General features: G+C 39.2%; 4 protein-coding genes across 13 annotated transcripts in view; 3 read left to right on the top strand and 1 right to left on the bottom strand.

Moving 5' to 3' along the window:
* Positions 1-259: 259 nt before the first annotated feature.
* On the top strand, positions 260-2275 carry gng8 (guanine nucleotide binding protein (G protein), gamma 8). Of its 2 annotated transcripts, XM_051401198.1 has the most exons (4): positions 260-393; positions 813-1011; positions 1095-1208; positions 1909-2275. In XM_051401198.1, exons 3-4 carry the CDS (start codon positions 1125-1127, stop codon positions 2035-2037), a joined length of 213 nt encoding a protein of 70 aa, XP_051257158.1. In that variant the 5' UTR covers positions 260-393; positions 813-1011; positions 1095-1124; the 3' UTR covers positions 2038-2275. The 2 variants fall into 2 exon arrangements, with proteins under 2 accessions (XP_051257158.1, XP_051257157.1); XM_051401197.1 differs by lacking the exon at positions 813-1011 and having other exon boundaries at positions 269-393.
* A 397-nt stretch (positions 2276-2672) lies between these two features.
* On the top strand, positions 2673-7020 carry tmem45b (transmembrane protein 45B). Its single transcript, XM_051401193.1, has 6 exons — positions 2673-3080; positions 4136-4333; positions 4420-4632; positions 4728-4912; positions 5220-5362; positions 6767-7020. The coding sequence occupies exons 2-6, from the start codon at positions 4144-4146 to the stop codon at positions 6876-6878; spliced, it is 843 nt and encodes a 280-aa protein (XP_051257153.1). The 5' UTR covers positions 2673-3080; positions 4136-4143; the 3' UTR covers positions 6879-7020.
* Positions 7021-7130: 110 nt separating this feature from the next.
* On the bottom strand, positions 7131-16987 carry nfrkb (nuclear factor related to kappaB binding protein). Of its 3 annotated transcripts, none has more exons than XM_051401165.1 (26): positions 16882-16987; positions 16351-16503; positions 16028-16229; positions 15784-15911; positions 15533-15704; positions 15224-15328; positions 15070-15143; positions 14914-14995; positions 14620-14815; positions 14389-14500; positions 14171-14297; positions 13993-14070; positions 13820-13896; positions 13639-13685; positions 13316-13376; positions 13045-13219; positions 12854-12960; positions 12590-12713; positions 12405-12484; positions 12016-12212; positions 11611-11881; positions 11352-11525; positions 9615-10337; positions 9063-9169; positions 8265-8400; positions 7131-7876 (listed from the first exon to the last, which is right to left on the bottom strand). In XM_051401165.1, the coding sequence occupies exons 2-26, from the start codon at positions 16474-16476 to the stop codon at positions 7736-7738; spliced, it is 3822 nt and encodes a 1273-aa protein (XP_051257125.1). In that variant the 5' UTR covers positions 16477-16503; positions 16882-16987; the 3' UTR covers positions 7131-7735. The 3 variants fall into 3 exon arrangements, with proteins under 3 accessions (XP_051257125.1, XP_051257126.1, XP_051257127.1); XM_051401166.1 differs by having other exon boundaries at positions 12016-12209; XM_051401167.1 differs by lacking the exon at positions 11352-11525.
* Positions 16988-17572: 585 nt separating this feature from the next.
* LOC127364044 (ryanodine receptor 1) overlaps positions 17573-22517 on the top strand; it is a 48998-nt gene continuing 44053 nt past the window's right edge. For 5 of the 7 annotated variants that reach the window (XM_051401143.1, XM_051401145.1, XM_051401144.1 and 2 more), the window contains exon 1: positions 17574-18241. In XM_051401143.1, the coding sequence (XP_051257103.1) occupies positions 18194-18241 (48 nt within the window). In that variant the 5' untranslated portion in view covers positions 17574-18193. Of the gene's footprint in view, positions 18242-22517 lie in introns of all 7 variants that reach the window. The other 2 variants (XM_051401140.1, XM_051401139.1) reach the window with 1 other exon arrangement.

The raw sequence follows: 22517 nt of genomic DNA, 5'->3' as shown, positions 1-22517 counted from the left end.
TCTTTTCATGTTGCTGTCAGGTGTTATGAGTAAACAGCTTTCCTTTTTCATGTCTTTATATTAAATACACTATTATTAACTATTTAAATCTAATTCCTATTTAAAAAAACTTTGTTTAATGTTCCATCTCGGAGCTCCTGCATCATCTCAGGTAAGCAAGTGATGGAGACTTAAGAGATGAAGGTCACACCACATGTTGCCTTTAACTGCGGCACTGAGCCCATCCTGGGGGCAGAACCACAGCTTATTATCTGAAGGAGGGAACCTATTGAAGCCTCCCTCCTCATCTTTGCCATTAATCTCACTTCATTTGTTACTGTAAGTTGGTGCGGAGGACCCTGTGGAAGACAAGCGGACTTTCATTCTAGGAGCCTGTTTGCTGATGGTCTTGTGGTGAGTGATGTTGTGAATTAGTTATGATGAACCTTGAGAAACTATACAATTTCTTTTTTTTAATCTAATTTTGTACAGATTCATGGAAACAGCTTATATCAGACCACATATCTCTACATATCTTTGCATGCGTGCTGAGTGTGAATCGTATTGTTAAATGTAGAAATGATTTGTAAATTGACAAATTAATTTCACACTCAGATACTGACAAAAGTCAGTGTATTTTGTTGTTGACTAATGAAGCTTTTCTGCTCTAAGAGGTCCAACAAGATTGATCTCTTGCATTAGTCTATGCAGCTGAGCAACATAATACAACAGCAGTGGGGACATTAATAGCATTAAATCTCTACATCTGCAGTTTTGTACAAACATATTCTGAAAGAGCAACATGTTAATGTTAGGTGTATTTACATTCTCAGCCAGCGGATGTCCTCCCCTGGGGAAGCTGCCCTGCCTCCCCTCCCTGGCCCTTACTCCTTTGGGACCCTCCCTGTGCCACTTGCAGCTGAGACCCAGGGAGCAGAATTAACGAGCAAATTGAAACAGACTCTAACCATGGCACAGACACCTCCAGTGAACTGTCACACACTGTGTTTGCTGTGTGCGCTCTTTAGAAATGTAACCGTGTTCGTGATTTCTCTTCCACTTCAGCATAGCGTACTGATATTTCTTCTCTGATAACATTTGATGTTTTGCTGCAGGCTGGCTGACTTTAGCAGGAAAGGTGCAGTATGTCCAACAACATGGCCAAGATTGCAGATGCTCGAAAGACGGTAGAACAATTGAAACTGGAGGTCAACATCGAGAGAATGATGGTAAGTCAGTACACTATGTAACGGAGGATAGTGGAAGGGTTTAGCAATTACTTTACTCTGTTAAGTGTAGAAACATTTCCTGCGTACAGTTTTTTTTTATCAATATGACCCTTCCAATTAGATAAAATGTACTTCTTTTCCATATAAATTTGATTTTTCATTGATACTGGAAAAAAGGTGTTATTTGGGATCTATAGAAATATTCATGGATTAGCAAGATTAACCACATTTATCAGTATTTGCTTGGAAAGTCCCTCAACTAAAGATATTTTAAATATAGTACATTATTGTGGCACGTCAGCAAAGCAATTCATAGAAATATCTAAAGGTGGCATTAGAAATCAATAAATAGTTTTATTTACAAATCTTTTTTTTCCAAATTTATTTTTTAATTGAACCTAAACCTCTCAATTAGTCTAAAATGTGGCCATAGCAGATCTTTAAGTAATTTTTTTGTTTTTTTAACACCTTACTTTCAAAAGTTAATAAGAATTGATGTGCTAAATTTGACAGCATTTGACAACAAACTGGGCCAACTGGCCACCTTTTTTAGATCCAACCCTGTCTTTGGGTGTTTTAATCAATGGTAATGGTACACGAATAAGGAATAAACTGAATTTAAAATGTTTTGCTATCTTGACCTCCCCTGTTTGACACAAACACACACATGCACACACACTAACACAACTTCTCTGTGCAGGTATCCAAAGCAGCAGCTGAACTGATGGCCTACTGTGAAAGTCATGCCAAGGAAGACCCTCTAGTGACACCAGTACCCTCTTCTGAGAACCCGTTTCGAGAGAAGAAGTTATTCTGTGTAATACTATAACCCCCGCATGTACAAGACAAATGTCTACGCATTAACACAATTTTAATGTGTGAATTCAGTGTCAGCTTTAATGACAAACAAAAACAAAAACAAAAGAAAACTTTGTTGTTGCTTTTTTTTTTTTTTTTTTTTACAACATTCAGTTTTGTAATTAAACTTTCTTTTTGGTGACTAACTTTACCTGAGGAACGCTCATCATTTGAACGTGGTAATAATGGCAATAAAGATTTCTTGTAAATGGGTGCAAAGTTCATTTAAAGCCAGTACTGCTTCCTCACCTTATGCACACAGTTTCTAGCTTATATATTAACTCAGTTGTCATGAAGTTCTCACAAAATGTCTTCATGTCTTACACTTTGGCTTTTTTATTTTAGACTAAACTTATGGTAAGAAAGGGCGAAGTAAATTAGACTTGTTGTCACATATTTTCACAGCAAGAAAAAAAAAGTCAAGGTGACAAGGACAAAAATACCTGATTAAACTGAATTATAAATAAAGTTTATTATTTTAAACAATAAGATCTTTAGTCAGGCATTGTTTTTCTGCCTGAATGTCTCAGAGGAGGATGTCCCTTGGTCACAGAAACCAATGCAAATGATGGGCGGGGCTATGTGATGATGTCAATACAGGTTAGAAGTGCAGACAACAGGTGTGTACAGACCAGGCTGCTCTCACTCTGACAGCTGCAACATTGACAGTGTAGTAGGAAAATATAGACTGCAAAGGAAATGTACTAGTGTTGAGTAACGGTAGTCCTCAGTTTGAATTAACGTTCTTAGATGTGCAACTGAGCTCTTATGTTGCTTCAGTACTTCCTTCAAGAAAGCAAGTTGTATCATAAGGAAGACGGTGTGTATATTTGTGTGGCAAGAGTGAATAAGAAGCACCTATTTAGGTGAAACTGCACTGAAGAAGAAGTGGACTGATGTAGTTTCCGAAGAAAGAGAGACGCTCTGGTTTGTGAGTCTGTTATCAGAGAAATTTCCTTCAGACAAATTCCCCTCAATTTTCTAAGCCTTTGGGAATTAGCAGCAGAGAATAAGGTAAGTACATTTTATTATCCACCTAGGGGTGCAAACTCCATCTGCCTACAGGCCTGTGCCACCTAATGAATTTATGTGAAAATGTATGAGATTGTGTTAAAGTGTGAAATGTGTAGAACCATGATGTACAGTATGAGCAAGTCAAACACGGCTAGTCAGGAAAAACTTGTCTGACTGAACATGCAGATCTTGAACACACCCGTGCCTTGTGTCTACAGATACTTAGGATGCCTACTAGAGGAAGTTTCAACAGTCAACTTCAGAAGCCACAAGCAGGAAAAAAAAAGGCTAATATTTTATTCACATAGTGGCGATATTGGATTAAAAGGACGTTGCTCAGCTTTTTATATGATCAATATTATATTATCAGTAACACTGTTAAAACTGAGTTTGCTTTTCATTTGACTGACTTTACCAAACAGCTGTGTTTGATTTGAATTTCATATTTGCAAGTCAGATGAGCAGCTCTTGTCTGGATCAAAGGGCTTAGTCCACAACCCTGCACTGCTGCAATAAAATACAGTATCAAGTAATAAATGTTTTCTCTACTCCTTTGTATGGAAGATCGTTGCTGACACTTTAGTGCGATTAACATGCTTAATAACATGAAACTTACTAGTGATTAAACTGATGTTTCAAAATGACCTTACTCAGTGAAGTTTCTCATTGGAGAATATTTTCAGCCTTTTCGTTGATGTTTTTCATAATTAGGTGAGCTTACACTATAGTTATAAATTGGTTATGTAACTATATAACCATACTTGACTTAGCAATGACCTTTATATGGAAGCAATCTGCCGTCCTGTGATTGTGGTATTTCATTCGCTGTCATCCCATTTTTTTTTGTTCTTGTTCCAAATGGTTTTGGAACAACTTTTGCTTTGCTTGTAATCGTCACATGGCTCCAAACACCATAAAACAAAGCTACTCGTTGTACTTGAACCTTGAAGTTGAGTCTTCTTACCTTCAAAGAACACTGAGCTAAAATAATAAACACTGTGTTTCTCTCAAATGTATATTACCGATTATTGAAGTAAATTTCGTTCTGTTTTCAGACCTAACAATGGCTAACTTTGGAGGACACGCCATTCCTGGCACTTTTTTCCTGTTCTATGGCTTTTGGCTAACCGTGAAATACGTTCTCCAACACTACTGGAGGACAAATCAGCCTAAAGGAAGACAGATTATGCCGCCTTTCTTTAAAAGAATGGAATACATTGAGGGAGGATTTACAATCTTTGCTTCATTTGTTGGTGAGTTTTCAGTTTTCATGAACACTTAAACTCTCTAAAGCCTGTTCTTGACTCATCTATTTTGGTCTGATGTCGTACCATACCAGGTATTATGGTTGAACAGTTTGTGGTGGATGGGCCACATGCCCACCTCTATGACAGACAGAACAATTCATGGGTCAAGCTGATGAACTGGCAGCACAGCACCATGTATCTGTTCTTTGGGATCTCTGGAATAGCACTGGTTGCCAGTAATGCATCCAAACTGGTGCCGACTGGTGTCGACCGCCTTGCTCTGTCCTTGGCCCTTTTTGTTGAAGGTAAGCTGTAAGCAGGCTAGGCTTTAGTTATACATTTTTCCTTCACATCATATATGTCCCTCTGACGTTATGTTTGACTCTCCTATATCATCCAGGGTTTCTGTTCTATTACCACGTGCACAGTCGGCCCCCTCTTGATGCTCACATCCACTCCCTGCTGCTAGTGGCCGTATTTAGTGGATCGGCCGGTACCGTGTTGGAGGTGTTCCTAAGAGACAACATTATTTTGGAGCTCTTCAGTGGATGCATGTTCATCCTGCAGGGCTCGTGGTTCTACCAGGTGATTATGAAAAACTTTATGTTAAGAATGCTGTTATGTGTTACATGTGTTTTGTGGAACACAGTATGAATGTGCCAATAAGCATTTTTTACCACATAGTATCAACATATGAAATACACAGTTTTTGACAGCTTGATTCAGTAGATTTAATTAATTTCTTGCTTTTGAGTAAATCAGTTTAATCTTGGCCTCTTTTAACTAGACTGCTCTTTTCCAAACACAATATCTGTTTTTGTGAACACATATATTATATATTTAACAGAATCACAAGCAGTTGACTCCTTCATCATACTTTTTGTCATTTCAGATTGGATTTGTACTTTACCCATTAAGTGGACCAGTGTGGGACTTGAACCTACATGCCAACATCATGTTTGTCACTATGTGCTTCTGCTGGCATTTAGCTGTGGCCCTGCTTTTAGTTGCCTGCACCTCTTCTGTGGTTTGGTTGTAAGTATCCCATACTTCACCTATACATGTTTTAGAACTTAATCAATCATTAGTGAATGTGCCATATCTATAGGTTTATGCAAAACAGAGTCCACAAGGGAGTAAATTCAGTTTAATTATGCTCATATAGTACGTTATCCACATCTTCATCTACATGACAGGAGCAGTAAACTGATGTGAACCTGTCACAGGACATTGTGAGAAATGAGAAACAGTCAACTATTTCAGTACATTTTGCCCTGCTTGTTGTGTGCTTAAAAAAGAGAAAATGATGGGTGACCACAACATATTTTGTTCAGTTCACTTCAGTTTTCAGAATAACATGGTGGCTGCACTGTGTTCGGTTTAGGGGGAGGTTTCAAGGACAAGTAAACAATAGCAAGTTAAAGCACTACTGGAATGCAGAAATAATAAGAGCTTGTCTGTCTCGTGGCAAAGCAGAGACAAAATGGTAAAATAGGCTATACTTGTTGCCTCTATAATAAGTTTCTTAAAGTCCTTTAGGGTGCTACCAGCCAGGAGCATAAGCCTATTGCATATACATAGGGCGAGCTCCTAGACTGTTGCAAGTCATTTGCATTTCAAGCTAATCTATGAGTGCTTGCTCTGTATGTGGTATATTAGCCTCCTTACCTGGGCAAGTTTATCAATCAAATGTAATAATGTTATCATTTAAAAAGGAGCATCTAACACAAAAATGAACAAATAGACAAATCTATAGCGTCTACTTCTCAAAACATTTGGGAACCTTTGGTCTAGGCTACAAGCATTTCCTGCATTCTTTTTTAAATATTTTTTTTCAGCTTTTATGAGGCACAAGTTCAACCAGGAGAGCTATCGGGGGGCCCTTTCCTGCATTCTTGTGCTGTATATCAAGATAGTTACGATTAAGAGACTGGGTCAAATAATGATTGTTAAAAATGTCTAATAATCTATAGCTGGAGTTTTAGTCTGCTCTCTGAACCTGATACCCTGTGAAGTTTTTATATGCAACATGGTTTTGTTCACATTGAACCTTCAACATGCACTGTGTGCTTAAGGCCCATTAAACATATTGTGTTAACTAGGCCTTATGGTTATTTGCCAAGGTCTTGTTTTGAAGCCTGTATTGTTTCCATCAGGTTGCTATCCTCATTTGTGTTGGTGCGTTACTAGTCAGCAGAAATGTGTATCACATTACCCACATAATTGTTTGTGCTTCCTCATGCTGGTAGGACAAGAAATGCTCACGTATGATTAAAAACTGCTTTGCAGCACTAATTGTGAAATGGTCCCAACTGAGGACTGGAAATTTCCCTGTCCTACTGCTTGTAGGAACAAGGGACAGTAGGACAGTTCTTGCATGAATTTATAACCGTTATGTTGTTCACATGCTTCCTAAAGCTTTTCTTCTTCTTCCAATAGCACAGTGAAGCGATTCTCAGCAAGGGGACGGGACATCGAGATTGGAATGCGAAATACATCCTCCAAAACAAGCTCCCAGAAAGCTTTACTTGAACAGTCAGATGAAGAGTGAATTGTTGTCTTGTTATATTTCTTAGAAATTTCATTTAAATTTGATTTCATTCTCTGTGTTGAGGTGTTTGTAAGACCAATTCTGCTATTTTGCACAATGTATGTTTTTGTAAAAAATAAATTCATTAAAAAATTAAACACAATCTGTTAAAGTATATTCTGTTATTATGGTCTGTTAAAACTTACATAAATTGTAACCTAAAATGTATGGCTCCAGTGTGTGGCCTGCTATTAAATAAAATCAAACACCCGATAAGAGAACAAATAATATATTAAAACAAAAATCAGCAAGTCACAACACAATATTACATCCAACATTTAAAGAAGTGACACAGAGAACATCCTATTTACGGTCATAGAGAAATTTTAAATCGTAGTTTAATATGAATTGACTTCAAAGTCTGTCAACCACTGAAAAAAAAAGTAAAGCATCATTTCTATGGTAAGACTGCAGCCTGCCTGAATATAGTTGTAGTTGTCAACAGCCTGGTGAGCTGCTTTACATTATTATTATTATTATTATTATTATTATTATTATTACAATGTGGAAAATAAAATTCATGAGAAATGTAGTTGAGGAATAATTAATTGATACTGGTAACTTAGCAGAAATCAAAACCCTTTAACAGACAGAGAAATGTAAATCTGAACACATATTTCTGGCTTTTGTAAATATCATCCAAATTGAAAAGAAATGAAGGCATAATACACATGGTAATAACAATGACCTCACTTGCGAGAGTAAAACATGTCAAATGATCCTGAAAAAGCTTGATAACAAACATACTCCAACAATCAAAGACAGGCATGTATATTGTGCACTGGACCTACGATTCACTGCTGGCTGACGAGAAAGGATCACTGTTGAGGTGCGGGTGGAGGATCGGGTGTACATTTGGGCGAAGGTGCTGTTGTGACTACAACTGTGGAAACAGATTTTGGGGAGCCTGTGGCCATGTGCTGCTGGAGTTGCTGCGCCTGAACCGTCTGGATGCGAACCTAGAGAAAATTAAAGCCATCAAATAACATGAGTGATTTTTTTTTTGTAGGTTTTGATGGCTAATTACAGTCATTAGGCATTACAGGCGTTATTACACATAGCTACATCTCATACGATCACAAAATGAAGAAGATGATTTATTTCATTAATTCCCAAAGGGAAAAAAAAAATTTTCACTACAATTTTTACACACATAGGCCTGAAATACAATCACTGCCATGCTGTGATGTGCTGCCATGTAGGAGCATTGGCCACCCTCCAGTTACCAAGCCATGTCCCTACGGACTGAGCCACTGAATGAATTACTACTACTACATGAATACGTGAGTTGAACAAGTGTTTCATAAATTACTATGTCTCATTTGTGACATGTAAAAGCCTGTTAACCTGTGTGGCTTGTCCTTGCTGCTGAAGCTGCTGGAACTGCTGTGCTGTTACAAAGCTGACTGGTTTGTTCCCAGCGATCAGCTTTGTGCCAGCAGGCATGGTGGTCAGGATGATGTTCCTCCCAAGACTGCTGAGGCTGCTCAGAAAAGAGAGGAAAAGGACAAAGTCATGTCAATCTAGCAACCCTGTTAAAAACAAAATAGAGTTGTTTTGACACCGATACCATTATCTGATACTGCCTAAAATGCAAGCGAGTATGGGTGTCTTTGCACCGATCCGATTCCACATAATTTATTTGCCCCAAATTTACTTCCCAACAGTGTGCCATTTACCATTGTTTTCACAGGATAGCAATGTCATAACCCACCCTACAGTGACTTTGACAAAGGGCTTAAACTAAAACAGGCCATACAACAGTGCAAGGTTTAGTAGTATACGCTTGTTAAAAATGGTATCAGAACATCTCTATTTATTTATGTATTTTACCATGTTTCTTTAAATATATTTAAGAGTCTCCAAAATTTATACTTATGACTCTACAGTGTAAACAAAATATACAATCATCATCTGGGAGTATCAATACATCAAAGCACTGAATCTCACAACACATACAATAAAAAATAAAAGTATATCGTGAAAATCTATACATAATACAATCTTTACTACCTTTTACATTTTGAGTTTAATTTAATCTTTACAATCAAATCCTCTTTTCATTCTGTCTGGAAAAAGTCTTAACAAGAGAAATGTTCTCAATGAAAATAAAAAAGAAATAACAATGCACATGATGAGTCTTACTTTGTGTTTAGACTTCCTTTCACAATAGGCGTGGTCACAACACTCTTGCTCTTCAATGGTTGGTTGAGGACAGAGAGGGGCACAGTTATCCGTGCAGGTAACTTCCCCTATAATGTTGTCAAAAAAGAGAATTGTTCCTGAGTCATGTGACTTTCAGAAGGTGTAGTTAAGTACAAAAGGCATGTTTGAGGAGTTTCTTAAATAAACAGTGCAAACGGGATCAATGCACACATTTGATAAAGTACAATTCTCTCTAGAGGAAACTAGCAAATTAATTAATCAGCTATTCAGAGAGGTATTTGGGAGGAAGCATCCAGTAGTTTTGAGTGAAAGTCCCCTTCACACCTAACAGCTTGCAATCGATTGTGTAAATTCCCATTGTGTCAGCTTGCAGTTCACACCTGACATTCAATTGCAACTCAAGTGACCACTTATGAACACATTTAATTCCTCTTTTTTCTTTGGGAGATTATTTGGGAAACTGAAAAAAACAAACAAAAAAAACCTGCCAATTTCCTTGAAATATGTACAGAAACAGAACAATTCTCTTACCGTCTGTGTAGTAACCACTGTAGCAGGGACTTGCCGCACGGTGGCAGTAGCTGTTCCTAGCGTTAGAGCTGAGCCTGAGACTCCAGGAGCCACTGTGATCCCCTTAGCACCAGCCACAACACTGGCAGCCATCGTCCCTACATTAGCACAAGTAGACGCTGTGAGTGGTTTGCTGCCGGTGGTGGTCGTCACTGTGATAGTCTGACCCTGTTTCTGTGGAATAACACCAAGGCCTGGCATTATCCGAATAGTGGCGCCACTCTTGTCGGGGGAGGTCACGGTGGAGAAGGTCCTAGATTTCTGGTCACCCACAGTGACAGCCAGTGTGGGCATCAGACGTATGGCTGTGTCTCCTGCAGCCTTCAACAAGGTGGAGGTAACAGAGCCTGCTTTAGTGGTCTGTACTTCCCCTGATGAAGCACTGGAGACAGAAGAAGGTGAAGGGTGCTGTGGCGTCACGTGGAGAGTGGCTGATATGCTCTTGCTGCCTGTGGCAGCACCGCTCAGGAAGTCAGGGGTGAGTTTGACAGTTGCAACTGGGGATTTGGCAAGAGTTGCCATCATGTCCGGGGTGATCCGCAGCACCGTCTGGCCTTTAGCGTCTGTGGTGATGGAGGATGGAGGAAGACGTAGGACATCTTTACCCTGGATGCGCAGGTTTGTAGCAGTTATTGGAATTCCTGCTCCTCCTGTCTTCATTCCCAACTGGCCTGTGATGGACACCTTTTAAAAAAAAAACACACCACCAAATAAGAAGTAAGGTATTTTAATCCATAGCCTGTAGATGTTTTCTGTTGAAATCAAAAAATACCAAATGTTCCATGCGGGACAAAGGTTGAACTAATTTCTGTACTTGTACTCCTGTACCATATGTTGGGTGGAATAAATATTTAGTTTTATGCAATAACTGTCCATTAGCATTTGGCATTGAGTGTTCAAGGAGTTAAATTTGTTTATCAACCTGTAAATAGCACCCTTTCAGTTTGAGAGCATGGCCCCCTCCACATGTTTTTAAGCTATGCAATAATGGTGCTATCTATTTGCCTCGTAAATCCCCCGGCCGAAATGGAAAGTGTAAATCTCGCAGCTATCTCGCGACATTTCACCGAGTCACACCCCCTTTTGGTCGTAATTTCAGCCGTCCCAGTCGGGGCTCCTCAGAGTACACCGAGCTAAACGAGGGTGAACATACGCAAAACAAAGATGGCTGCGCCCATATTGAGATGTATTTTCTTTGTATTTGTACTACGTTGGTCGTTTTAATGTCGATTTGAAATGCTCTTACACACTTGTTTACATTGCTGCTTTAGTCGGGTCACCAATTTATGCATTGTACGGTGTTGCTGTGCGTGCAATACAATGTAAAGTTTTGTTTTCGAGCTGGTTTGCTAAATAGGCTAATGTAGCTAACAATAACACTAGCCTGCAACTGCCCCTGGTGGCTCGAGACAAAATATAACAAGACAGCTCCTGCACTGGTGGTGTCCATGTTCTTTCCGACTCGTCGTGTAGCAAATGCCCAAAGACAAATGGAACAAGCCAGGTACAAGCCAGGCAATTACGTCACGTTCTCGCGTAAGAGCAACTCGGGCGGGGGATTTACGAGACAAATGGATAGCACCATAACTAATCTCCAGCTTGGTGGAGACATTCTTGCAGTTTAAAACTGTTTAGAAAAGGCCCTACAAGTAGTCGACTTAAGTCACCAAATATCCCAGTTGAAACAAAATGTTTCACCTGTTTGATATTAGGGCTGCCAACTCCTTGCAGCACAGCAGGGGAAGCAGGGTTGTTAGCTGGGCTACCAGGTGATCCAGTTTGAGGTTTGGCTACAGCGGACACAGACAGGGTGGTTGGCACCTGAACTGGACTACTAGCAGACTGACTCCTCAGAGGCACAGAAACCACTGCCTATTGATATACACAATAAACACAGACAGAATTAACATAATATGAATGTAATAAAAACAACAAACACGGCTCCTTATGTGGTTACCTGTGAAATGCCCTTGGTTGCCACAGACACCGGCATCCTAATCTGGTGAGGCGTCTGATGCATCAGTGTGGCCTGCTGACTTCCGACTGAAGAACACAGACCAGTCTGAGCAGAAACAACCCGCACCTGAGGGAGGGAGCTTGCCGCCAGGTGACTCACTATCCGAGCCGTGTGTTGGGATGTGACTGGCTGCGAAGCTGGTGGACCAGCCTGACTGCTGGGTAAGATGGCTCCCAGCTGGGGCAATGAGGGAGGGGACACAAGAAGTACCCTGGGAGAGCAAGAAGGGCGGAAGCAATAGATGAAACAAAAGTCAAATTACACAGATGAAACACACAACAAACACCTTTTTATTGTCCGATGTTATTTAAAACAAAAAAAATAAAAGTCTTGTGTCACACTGACCCTGGGCTGGTTTTGATTGTATCCGGGACTCCAGTCTTCGTTGGCGTGGTGGCTGTGCAGGGTAAGGGTGACTTAGGAGTTCCAGGTGTATTAATAGTGGGTGTCGTAGGGGTTGGGGACATGGGATTGGAGCCTATATCTAGTCCTGTCTCCAGACATCCAGGGGTTTTACTGCCTCCGTCTTTACTTCCAGACTTCTGAAACATAAGCCGGGCTTAAGATTAATAATCAACGTCTAAAATGTCAAACACTGATGAACAACAACTTAGAAAACTCCCAGGTAGGAAGGCAATAACTTCCACTACAGTAGCACAACTTCAACAAATGTTTTCCATACAGTAAAATGCCACATAGGAATTTCTACTGTAAAATGGAAGCAGTGGACTCACAGGCTTGGATGCAGGTTTAGGTTTCTGCTGAAGTGCTTTTCTTGCTTTTGCAGCAGCAGCTTGAGCCTGGTGGATCCTCTCTGGATGGGAGAAACAAAAAACATGGGAAAATTTAGATAATTGTAAATAATAAAGATAATTGACAGGATTAGAGATCTTTATAAATCAAGTACATGGTTGCTTACCAAACTCCTCTTGACTGCGACTGCGGTGCAGGTAAATCCAGAGTTTGCGGCCGATGTCATACTTCACACAGGGGTCTTTCTCATAATGAAGTCTATCCAGAGCCCCACTGACAACCGTGTTCACCTAAATAACATAGAAAACTCCTTACACACAGGACATGGGACTGCATCTTAAAGGCAGCGCTAGCCTGTTTAAGGTCAAACAAAACCAAATTACCCAGAGCAAGAAAAAGAAAAAAAAGAAAAAAGAAAAGAGTATCACACCTGTGCACTAGTGACATCTGGAGCAAGAAACTGTGAGTCTTTCAACAGTTCACAGATCTCTGCCCTTGTTCCTTCTCCATTGGGTAACCTGGCTGCTGCGTCCCGCACTACGGAAGAGAGAGACTTTAAGTCAGAATTCAGAATGGTGTGAATGGTTTCCTTGGAGTAAAGAGTAAAACCGAAGGTCTTACCCAGAGAGAGAATGGTGACGTATGGTGGTCGGTCTGAGCGGAGCAGTGTGTGCTCCCTGGCTTTGTTGAGAGACATCTCCTTATCAAACACCCCTTTAACGGGCCCCACAACAGATTCAAAGCCGTGCATCCTGAAGGTGAAGGCTTTATGGGGCTGATTGTATCGCTGCTGCTCCTGATAAACAAACAGAAAAGTATGTCGGGTTAGAGATTTCATGTCCAGGCAAAATATTATAAATGTTGTCATAATATTCCAGCAGCACAAACAAACCTGGATTTGAAACACTTGTCTCTCATCTCCTGTGCTCGGCCGCACCACATAATCAGTTGAACTGCTTGGTTAGAAATATTACACGGTTAACTTCAACAACCACCGTACTGCAACTCAAACTACTTCATAATGTTAAACTATCTTTTTTTACAATTAAGTTAAGTTTTTTATTGAGTAATTAACTATGCGCTCAAATACACAAAGTTAGTAGTAATAATAGTCTAACAACAATAATCAAATTTCCAGTCTATCAACTGATTAATTTGTTACATTTTCATAAATTATATCATGTTTGCAATGCTTTATGAATCACTGAATCTTACACTCTTGGCGTGGGAGAAGTAATCTCTAACATGTCTTCATTTTCGGTCTGTTGAAGACAAAGAAGCCCGCTTAAATTTTCTCACAAATAAAACAGTGGTAAACATAAATATAGTAACATAGCATAGTACAAACTTTAGAATCAGTTCTGAAAGTGTATTTGTAATATAACAATTGTACTACCTTGACAACTAAATCTTTGGAGTCCAGCCACAGCTGACAGAGTGCACTGAGATCCTTCTCTGTATCCTGAGTGGGGCCTAAAATAAGTGATTGACTTTAATCTTTAAGAATACAATCAGTGTGAAAACCAAGCATTGCATCAATCAGGAATTTCAACAGTTAAATCCTCTTACCAATCCACCTCCAGTGCTGGGATTCATCAGAAAACTCCACAAATGGAGAAAAGCCACTGGGGAGCGCCATCATGCCATCTGATTAACAAACAACAAAGTGTGGGGGAACATACAAGAGTAACATGGGGTGTAAAATTAAAGTCTGACCATTTCAGTGTGAGTGATCGCTGCTACCTACCTTTAGTCTCTCCTGCAAGAAACTGCAGGGCTTGAAGCACCAAGTCAGACCAACACGGAACAGATGAAAACCACACATTGAGTGAGCTGGCTGGAGATGACTGCCACATCTGAACTTTCTCCTCCAACTGAGAAATCAAAATTTAGGTGTTATGATGTTTAGGGAAAACTGTGATCAATTAAATAATGTGTATGTAAGACTGTGGAAAGAGTGCATACAATTAAAGTGCTGGAAAGGTTTTCTGCCCTTAAGATGGTCTCCATCAAGTTGAAGAAACTGACGGCTATTTCCTCAACTGCAACCGGGCTGCTCTGAGACTCCTCCACAATTCTGCAATGAGGTTCTTTACATTAATAAATACCATAATACACACACACACACACACACACACACACACACACAATTCTGTGAATATTCTTGACACCAGCGTGGCACCAGAGTTGACTCACTCCTCCTTGATGTTGGGCAGTGGAGTAGACGGTGTGTCCGGCAGAGAGTTGATGATGTTCGCTGGTGGAGCTGATGGTGTGTCTGAAGGTGGAAGAGTTTCACAGGGATCCTCAGATTCCACTTTTATTGTTCTCATTTTCTTCTTCCTTCTCTCATCTTTCATCTTCTTCTTAGGCAGAGACAGATCAAATAGTGCTGGAATACAAAAAGAAACACATTGACAATGTGCTATTAAAACAACAAAAACAAGAGGTTTAAGATTTTTTGTTAGTTTTTTATTTTTTTTAACTCACGCAGAGTCCCCTTCCGACCAATGTTGGTTCTTGAGAGTATGTCTCCAAGGTGGATATCAGAGGTCATCAAGTCTGGATGATCCTGAGTAAATCAATCATTAGTAATATATTGTATAAATTAAAACTGCACCATATCTGTTTTGTTTTTTTTCTTACTGGCTGACGCTTCCTCTTCTCCCGATGGCTTTGCAGCATGGCTTTCAAGTCCCGCTCCCCTAGTTCTATTTTTTCTGTGAAAAAATTAAATGTCTTTAAACAATATATTCATCACACTGAAACACACAATCTGGATATTGCAGAAATTGCTGACCAGTAGTCTTCATGTCTTGGGTGGAGAGGCTGGGAAGAACTCTGAGCGAGACAGTGGGTGTCGGAGAGGAAGGTGATTGTGGTGCCGGAGTCCATAATGACATGTCTACAAGCATAGGCAATAAGGAGAAGAAGAAGAAGAAGAAGTAGAAGAGGAAGCAGACATGCAAGAGCACAGGTATGATCAGTTTTATAAATTTGCCTTCACATTGCATATTTTAATATTGGCTGCTATACTACTGCCTACATCAGCATCTCCTTTTGAAATAAAAGGTATTATTATCGGCAGTGATACCAATGAAAGACTGACCATCATCATCAGATGAAGCATTGCTGTCTCCACACTCAGTTTTGACCTCCTTTAAGATGCGACTCAACCTTCTTCTCACCCTTGGCTCCCGCATTTCAGCGTGAGTCTTGGATGGTAACTTTCTTTTCGGAGGAAAGTCCATACCATTGTGAACCGCAAACTCCAGCAGCTCCTACAACAAGAGGACACATTAAGACTAACTGCAAAAGGCCACATGCACACCTTGTAGTTAAAACTTTGACAAAAAATACCTTTCTGGAGACAAGGATCTGCTTCAACAGTCTGTGGTAATACTGCTGGACGGAGTACAACTGTCGCTTTTTCTGGGACTTGGCGCACAACTGTCTGTACTTGACCACCTCTGGATTAAAGTAACCATCTAGGTTGAGATAATGAGAGTTATGATCAGAAAATACTTTAAAATGAAAAATTCTTTAAAATTTTAATTTAAAAATTGTGTATTGGTGGGAAAGTAAGTCGATAACTAGGAAGCACCTCTGAAAAGCTTTTGTGCAAGATGAAGAGGATTTCCAAAGTTAAAATCTATGTTGTTGAATAGGTCACTGATGGTGCTGTCCTGCTCCTCCACATTGCTGTCAGGGAACTGTGGTAAAAACTGACGGAGGTGTTGCTTCTGTGAATCTGACAGTACTTCATTCCAGGTGCTTTCACTCATCACAGAGAAGAAAATTTCAGGCTGTTGTAAAAAACACAAAATCAAAAATGAATGCATAATCTGCATAGTGTCTTTCACCTGTAAACACTCAAACAAAGCAGCAAAGAACAGCATTTCTTCACTGGAAAACTAGGTAACTCACGTCCTCAAGTAGGTCCTCTGGGAGGTTGACTCTACAGTTCCCCAGCATGCATTCCTCTGTGATTTGTCCATCGGTTTCTTCTTTTGGATCAAGAGGGTCTGTTAGCATGTGGGTGAGGGCATCCATCCTTCTCCTCAGTGCCAACCTTTAACTCTTTCACATAGAAAAACACAGATGACTACAAAGTCTGAAATAATACGCCAACTAATGCGTTTGCTTCCAGTCATTTAATTGCAAATGTTGCTGAGCTTAGCGTATACTTCTGGTAGAGCCTCGAAGGTGAGTGCTACATACGACAACGACCAACCAATGTCAAAACATCAGCCACTTTGTACAGTAACCGCGGGGCTACTTAGCGAGCTACGCTACCTAACGTTAGCTAAGTTAGCAAAAGGGCTAGTTACAAAGTTTAGATTCATGTTTCACCTTTCAACGCATACATACTATTTCTGTACAGCATACTGGCAAAAATGCATATTATTAGTAACTTAATGCCGCTGGTTGAAGACTAATAACGTCAATAGCTCTTACCTGACACTGCTTTGTGTTTTGGAAACGAAGAAGGAAGTATTTTGCCGACGTACCGTTTTCTTCTTCTACGGATCACATCTGACGTCGCCGGGCTCGCGGGCTTTGCTGCCCTCCACAGGAAAATGAGTAGGTATCATTCACGTTGATTAAACTGTAAAATTATACACACAACACTAATATAACTTCGTTTCTCTACACACTGTACTTGGCGCTTGTTGTACTTTAAAATATCTCCGAGCCGGAGAAGAGCATCGTTCTTATTTAAGCGAACACAGTCAGTAGCTAAAAGGCTACAGCTAAACTAGCCCTGTTGCTAGGAGACGCAGTTGATTTTTTTTTACATTACGCTTGTTTTACGTCACCCGACAGGTGGGCTGTATTTCCAGAGATGAAATGTTTATAAGTGCTGAGTAACTTACTTAGCCGTACTTTTTTCATTCATGCTTGTTAGATATGCATACACATTTGCATTTTATGCTTTTTTTTATTGCTATTAGCTTAGTCTAATTAAAATTGCAATGTATTTGCAATAAGAATATAACGTTAAACATATGAATAGTTAATAACCCTTAATATAACTAATAAATACAATAGATACAATAGTGTTGTCTTTAAATATCCATTCAAAAATCATAAGTAAAACAATGTTTTTTTTTATGTTTTTTTTTGTGTTCACAGATAAACGTTAACAACACAACCTAATATTAATTTTATCATACAGGTGTCCCCCAGCCCCTGTAACCTGGTACAATCACAATTCACAGTTGTGTTAAACAATTAAAGAAATAATGTTCCAATCAATAGATTAAATGAATAATAAAAACAAATAATGGAAAAACTAAATTAAAAAAGCATGCAGATGATACATATCATAGTCCTAAGGTTGAAGCTTCACACTGGGAAAACACTGCCAACTCACTCTGTTATTGAAATCTGACCCTTTTTCCAACACACCTGTTATGGCACTATGGTAGTTCATGCTTAAATGTAAAATCTTACTTCAGTACAATCATTTATAATGTAACAACACAGTGCACAATAATGGTCTAGACCCCATAACCATTTGAACTGCTGGTTCAGCCTTTTCAGCTTGCTCCACCTCTTCATGATGCTGTAATGACCAAGAATGAACAGTCAATCCCTCTGCCTCATAGCACTGCCAGAGAGAGGCAGGACCCACAGTGCCCTTCAGAAGCCTTCACCAACATTGTCTTGCCTTAGGTGGTGGGCATACATGCACCAGGAGTTACAGAGCTGAGAGACAAACATTTTCCCATTTCTCTCAAGGTTTTGCCTTTAATGCCTTGGGAGGATGGCAGAAGGTGCAGATGGAGAGGAAGAGATTCAGTTCCTGCGTACGGTAAGTGATGCTGTCTGCCTCTTCTCAAGTAGTTTACAACTATTACTAAACTTAGTCAGTAATGTACAATAATGAGCACTTTGTTTATTGAGTTGTAACTTCATAATAGATAATAGACAAGCATTTATTTGATGGGTTCTATCTTTACATAGCCTGAGCACAGATAGACAAGGACAGGTGGCTGGTTTTGTCGGCATTGTTATCTATTTATATCCGAATGGTTACTTGATATGTTACTGTTTTGTCACAGAGAAGAAAACTGCAGATGATAGTTAACACATAGAAAGCAATTACATAAAGTTACATGAATGTAATTTTAGTACATTTTGACACTGATATCACCATATTTACTTTGATGGCAATTAAGACAATTGAATATTTCTTAAATATTTTCTTTGTTTTCTGTTTGTATTTGGGGTTTCTTGCTTTAAGCGGAACTTTGCACCTGTGACTGAGGCAAAGCTCAAGATCACAATGGCTTCCCAGACCTAAAAAAAAAACCCAAAAACCTCAGGGTTGAATCTTTAAAGTGAAAATCCACTAAAAAAAGACTGAGCTCAGTTTAGGTGTTTTAGTTTAGATTTGTGAATTCAAACAGATCCATCCTAAAGGAAGACTGGAGGCAGCCAGACTCATTTGATGACAAATGCTGGAACTAATAATTCATTGATAGTGAATGGTAGTGTGAACGACTGCAGTCAACTGTATCATGCCTGGTGCTTTTATGGGAACGTAGATGTTTATTTTGGCTTTGGTAGGTTGAATATCTACAACAGAATAATGTTGACATGGTGGAGACCACAGTCCTCCAACCTCTTGTTGTTGCTTGATGCTGTTCCAAATTAAATATATGGTCCTGTTTTTGTTTGTTTTTTAATTTAAGAATTTAGACTAGTCCCTTATCTCATAAGAAATAACTAACTTTTTAGAAAAAGGGTCATTTAGGGACTTTTTTTACCCAAATATCATGTAATATGAACTGATTTAGTTATTTCTTGGAAATAAATTGCTGTTATCGATAGAGGTCGTCTACTCATTCTCTGCTGTTTGTGAGATAGTCTTGTATGTAACCATTTGTAAGCAATAATTGTTTGCATACTGTGCTTGATGACCATGTCCCGAACCAAGACTTAGTATGGGTGTATTGGATGACTCCACCACGACTTTGTTCTCAGGTCTTTGTTGTACTACAGTGTGCATTTTTAAAATATGAATATATTTTTTACGGAGATTTAAATTTAAGATTTAAGTTTCATTTCATTTACCTGACATATATGTTTTTTACTTAAATTATTTTAATTGATGTAATAATGTTACGTTTTAAAATATTTTGTTTAAATCAGTTTATTTTTGCTGTATTACTCACCTCTTCTATCTAGCTATCAGATTTCCTGTTTAGATCTCTGTGTCAAAGCCTGCAGAAGGGCATTGTGGCCTTGCAAGCAGTCTACTGTATGTAACACTCTCTATTTGGATAGTCAGCGTTGATACTCAGCTATTGTAGATGTTCCAAATAGTTTCACTTGAGATTCTCTAGACCCTGGTAACTCTAGCCCTTATGTTAGTGTAGGCCAGATACTGATTATGTATAGACTGCATTATAAGTTCCTTGTAGCCATTTGATTATAAGTTGTACATCCTTAAGTGTGACTGCAGTGGTTTTACTTAATACTTGTATGAGCACATTTAAATTCAAATTTTTTTCTTTTACACATGAATCTAGAAGCTACATAAATCTAAAAAACACATGTTTGCAGTTGTCATTGTCTCATGGCCTGAAACACAGCACTAAAGTAAAATATGTTAACTATGTGTCATAAAGTCACTCTCGGCCTGTTTATGTTCACCCTGAACTCAGCTGAGTTCTATATTTACTGCACGAGGATTAACAGGTTCAAAGCTTGGCCCATTTCAGCACCTGCTTACTTCAGTCCATGTGGGAACTATTTAAGTAGTACTAGCAATGTTTATTATCAGATGCTGGTTTCAAAACATTTAATCAGATTTTTGAAAAGTTAAGTTGTTTTAAATTTCTTAATGGCAAATCTTCTTTTTTTATTTTGGATAAACGCTCAGCTCCAAGCCTCATGTTGTCATGGTGACATCTGTCTTTCAGTCAGTCTGTCTGTCAGTCTGTTGCTGTGTCATGCCTGTAGACACATTCTTGTGCACACAGTAACTCAGAAACAGAACGTGACAGAAACGTTATCCTTAAGTCTGTCATATGCTGTGGTCGGATTGTCAGTTTGTCCAATGGTCTATGATATTTTGCGGACTTGTCTTTAAGGTGCAAACAGTGTGAGATAAATTTTTTGAAACTGCACCACCTTTACAACACTACAAACTCACAAACTGTGACACAGGCACAATACAGATTGTCTTAAAGGGACAGTTCACCCCTAAATCAAAATTATACATATTTCCTCTCACCTGCTGTTTATCTATCTAGATTGTTTTGGTGTGAGTTGCTGAGTTTTGGAGATATTGATCATAAAAATGTCTGCCTTCTCTGGAATATAACGGAACCAGCAGTGATACGTAGAAATAAAATAGTTCATAGGTCATGATTTGTGGAATGAGACATTACTGTTTTTTAATCAATTTTTTCTTTGAGCACCACAAGCCAATTGCCATCTGGTTCCAATATATTCGCGAGAAGGCACACATCTCTACGTTCGACATCTCCAAACCTCAGCAGTTCACACCAAAACAATCTAGATGGATAAAAAATACTACGGGCAAGAGGTAAAAAAATATGTATTTTTGGTCTTGGTGTGAACTGACCCGTTAAACAAATTTTTAAGCTCTATAGAATAGCAACAAGAATATGGCTTACAAAAAATCCTGAGGGGGTGCCTGGTTAGCTCAGTTGGTAGAGCTGGTGACCCATGTTCCGAGGCTGAGTCCTTGTTGCAGCGGCCCAGGGTTTGAATCCGACCTGCGTGTCATCCCCTCTCTCTGCCCCCCTTTCCTGTCTGTCTTCAGCTGTCACTATCATAAAGGCAATAAAAGCCCCAAAAAATACTTTGCACACCTTCCTCAACGTTGTATTTAACACTTAAAATTTTGGGATGTCAGAAACCTGTTTATGCCACTATGCATTAGAGTGCTAACACCAAAATTCTTTCTTTCTACATACCTCTGTTTAAATTAGGAAACATTACTTATATATTACAATTTTGGCATTATGTACCAAAATGTATTGCATTCATTTTATCAGATCAGATCATCTGATATCTAAGAGTTGGTCAAATCTTCAAACATATCAGAATTTTATTTAGCAGAGTCAGCTGCCAGAAACTATAATAAGACATAAACGAAATAGAATTACAAAATAGATAGTTTACAGACAGACAACTCTTTTTACTGAAACGATATTTGTTACTTACTGGCATGTGCCCGGGTATAAGGGTATGAATGAATCAGAAGCATTTGCAGATAAAAACACAAACAGCTGAGCATGACGTTTTGAGCCGAGGTAATTCAAAGGGAATTTTTGAATATTCCTCTGGTCAGCAAGCCACTAATTGCATTATCGAGTCAGTGCAATGTAGGCCAATTTTATTTTTCCTGGCCGTCAAATCCTAAATATCTGTTGGTTTCCAGAATGAGCTGTGTGAACAGCAGGTGCAGCTGCCTAAAATAGAGAGCTGGGAGGGGGGGTTGGGTGGAGAGTGGCTGGTGTCATGGAGCCAGAGAGGCGGAGAGATTAAAGCTGTGCCAGTGACAGGCACAAAGAAATGTACATTAACTGGACAAAAACAAGTAAAGGTTAAGAAAGGTTGTGGAAGGAAGCAGCTGTTTTTGCAGGTTATTTTATGTATGCGTTGTCCCAAATTTCTGTTATTTCTGTTGGCCACAATGTCGTTTTCCTGATCTGTCTTTTTTCATACGAAGCCGTCTCTAAATTATTTTAGCTTGTAATGCCACCCCTTGCAAATATTGTGTATGGATTTGACCTATCAAGAGTCAAGAATTGCAAGTTTAATATGCTAACCCATGAAATATAAGAGGCACAATGTAATATAAGCTTTGCAGAATTCATTAAAGGGGAACTCTACCGATTTTACGCAAGTGTTTACACAAGTGTTGGATGTTTATAGAGACTACTGCAGTAGAGCATATGTGAAAAAAGTTGTCCAAAGCCTTGTGTGTCACCAGAGAGGGGGGAAGTGTAATAGATGCTGTTTTGTGCTGAAGACTACAAGTTTATCTAAGAGTTATCTAAAATCCTAGCTACAATTCTGGTTGGGGATCTTTGTTGCATGTCAATCCT

The sequence above is a fragment of the Dicentrarchus labrax genome, unplaced genomic scaffold, assembly GCF_905237075.1.
Source record: "Dicentrarchus labrax unplaced genomic scaffold, dlabrax2021, whole genome shotgun sequence".
Classification (NCBI taxonomy): domain Eukaryota; kingdom Metazoa; phylum Chordata; class Actinopteri; family Moronidae; genus Dicentrarchus; species Dicentrarchus labrax.
The sequence above is the reverse complement of the archived record's forward strand: the minus strand, read 5'-3'. Positions and strand labels throughout refer to the sequence as shown.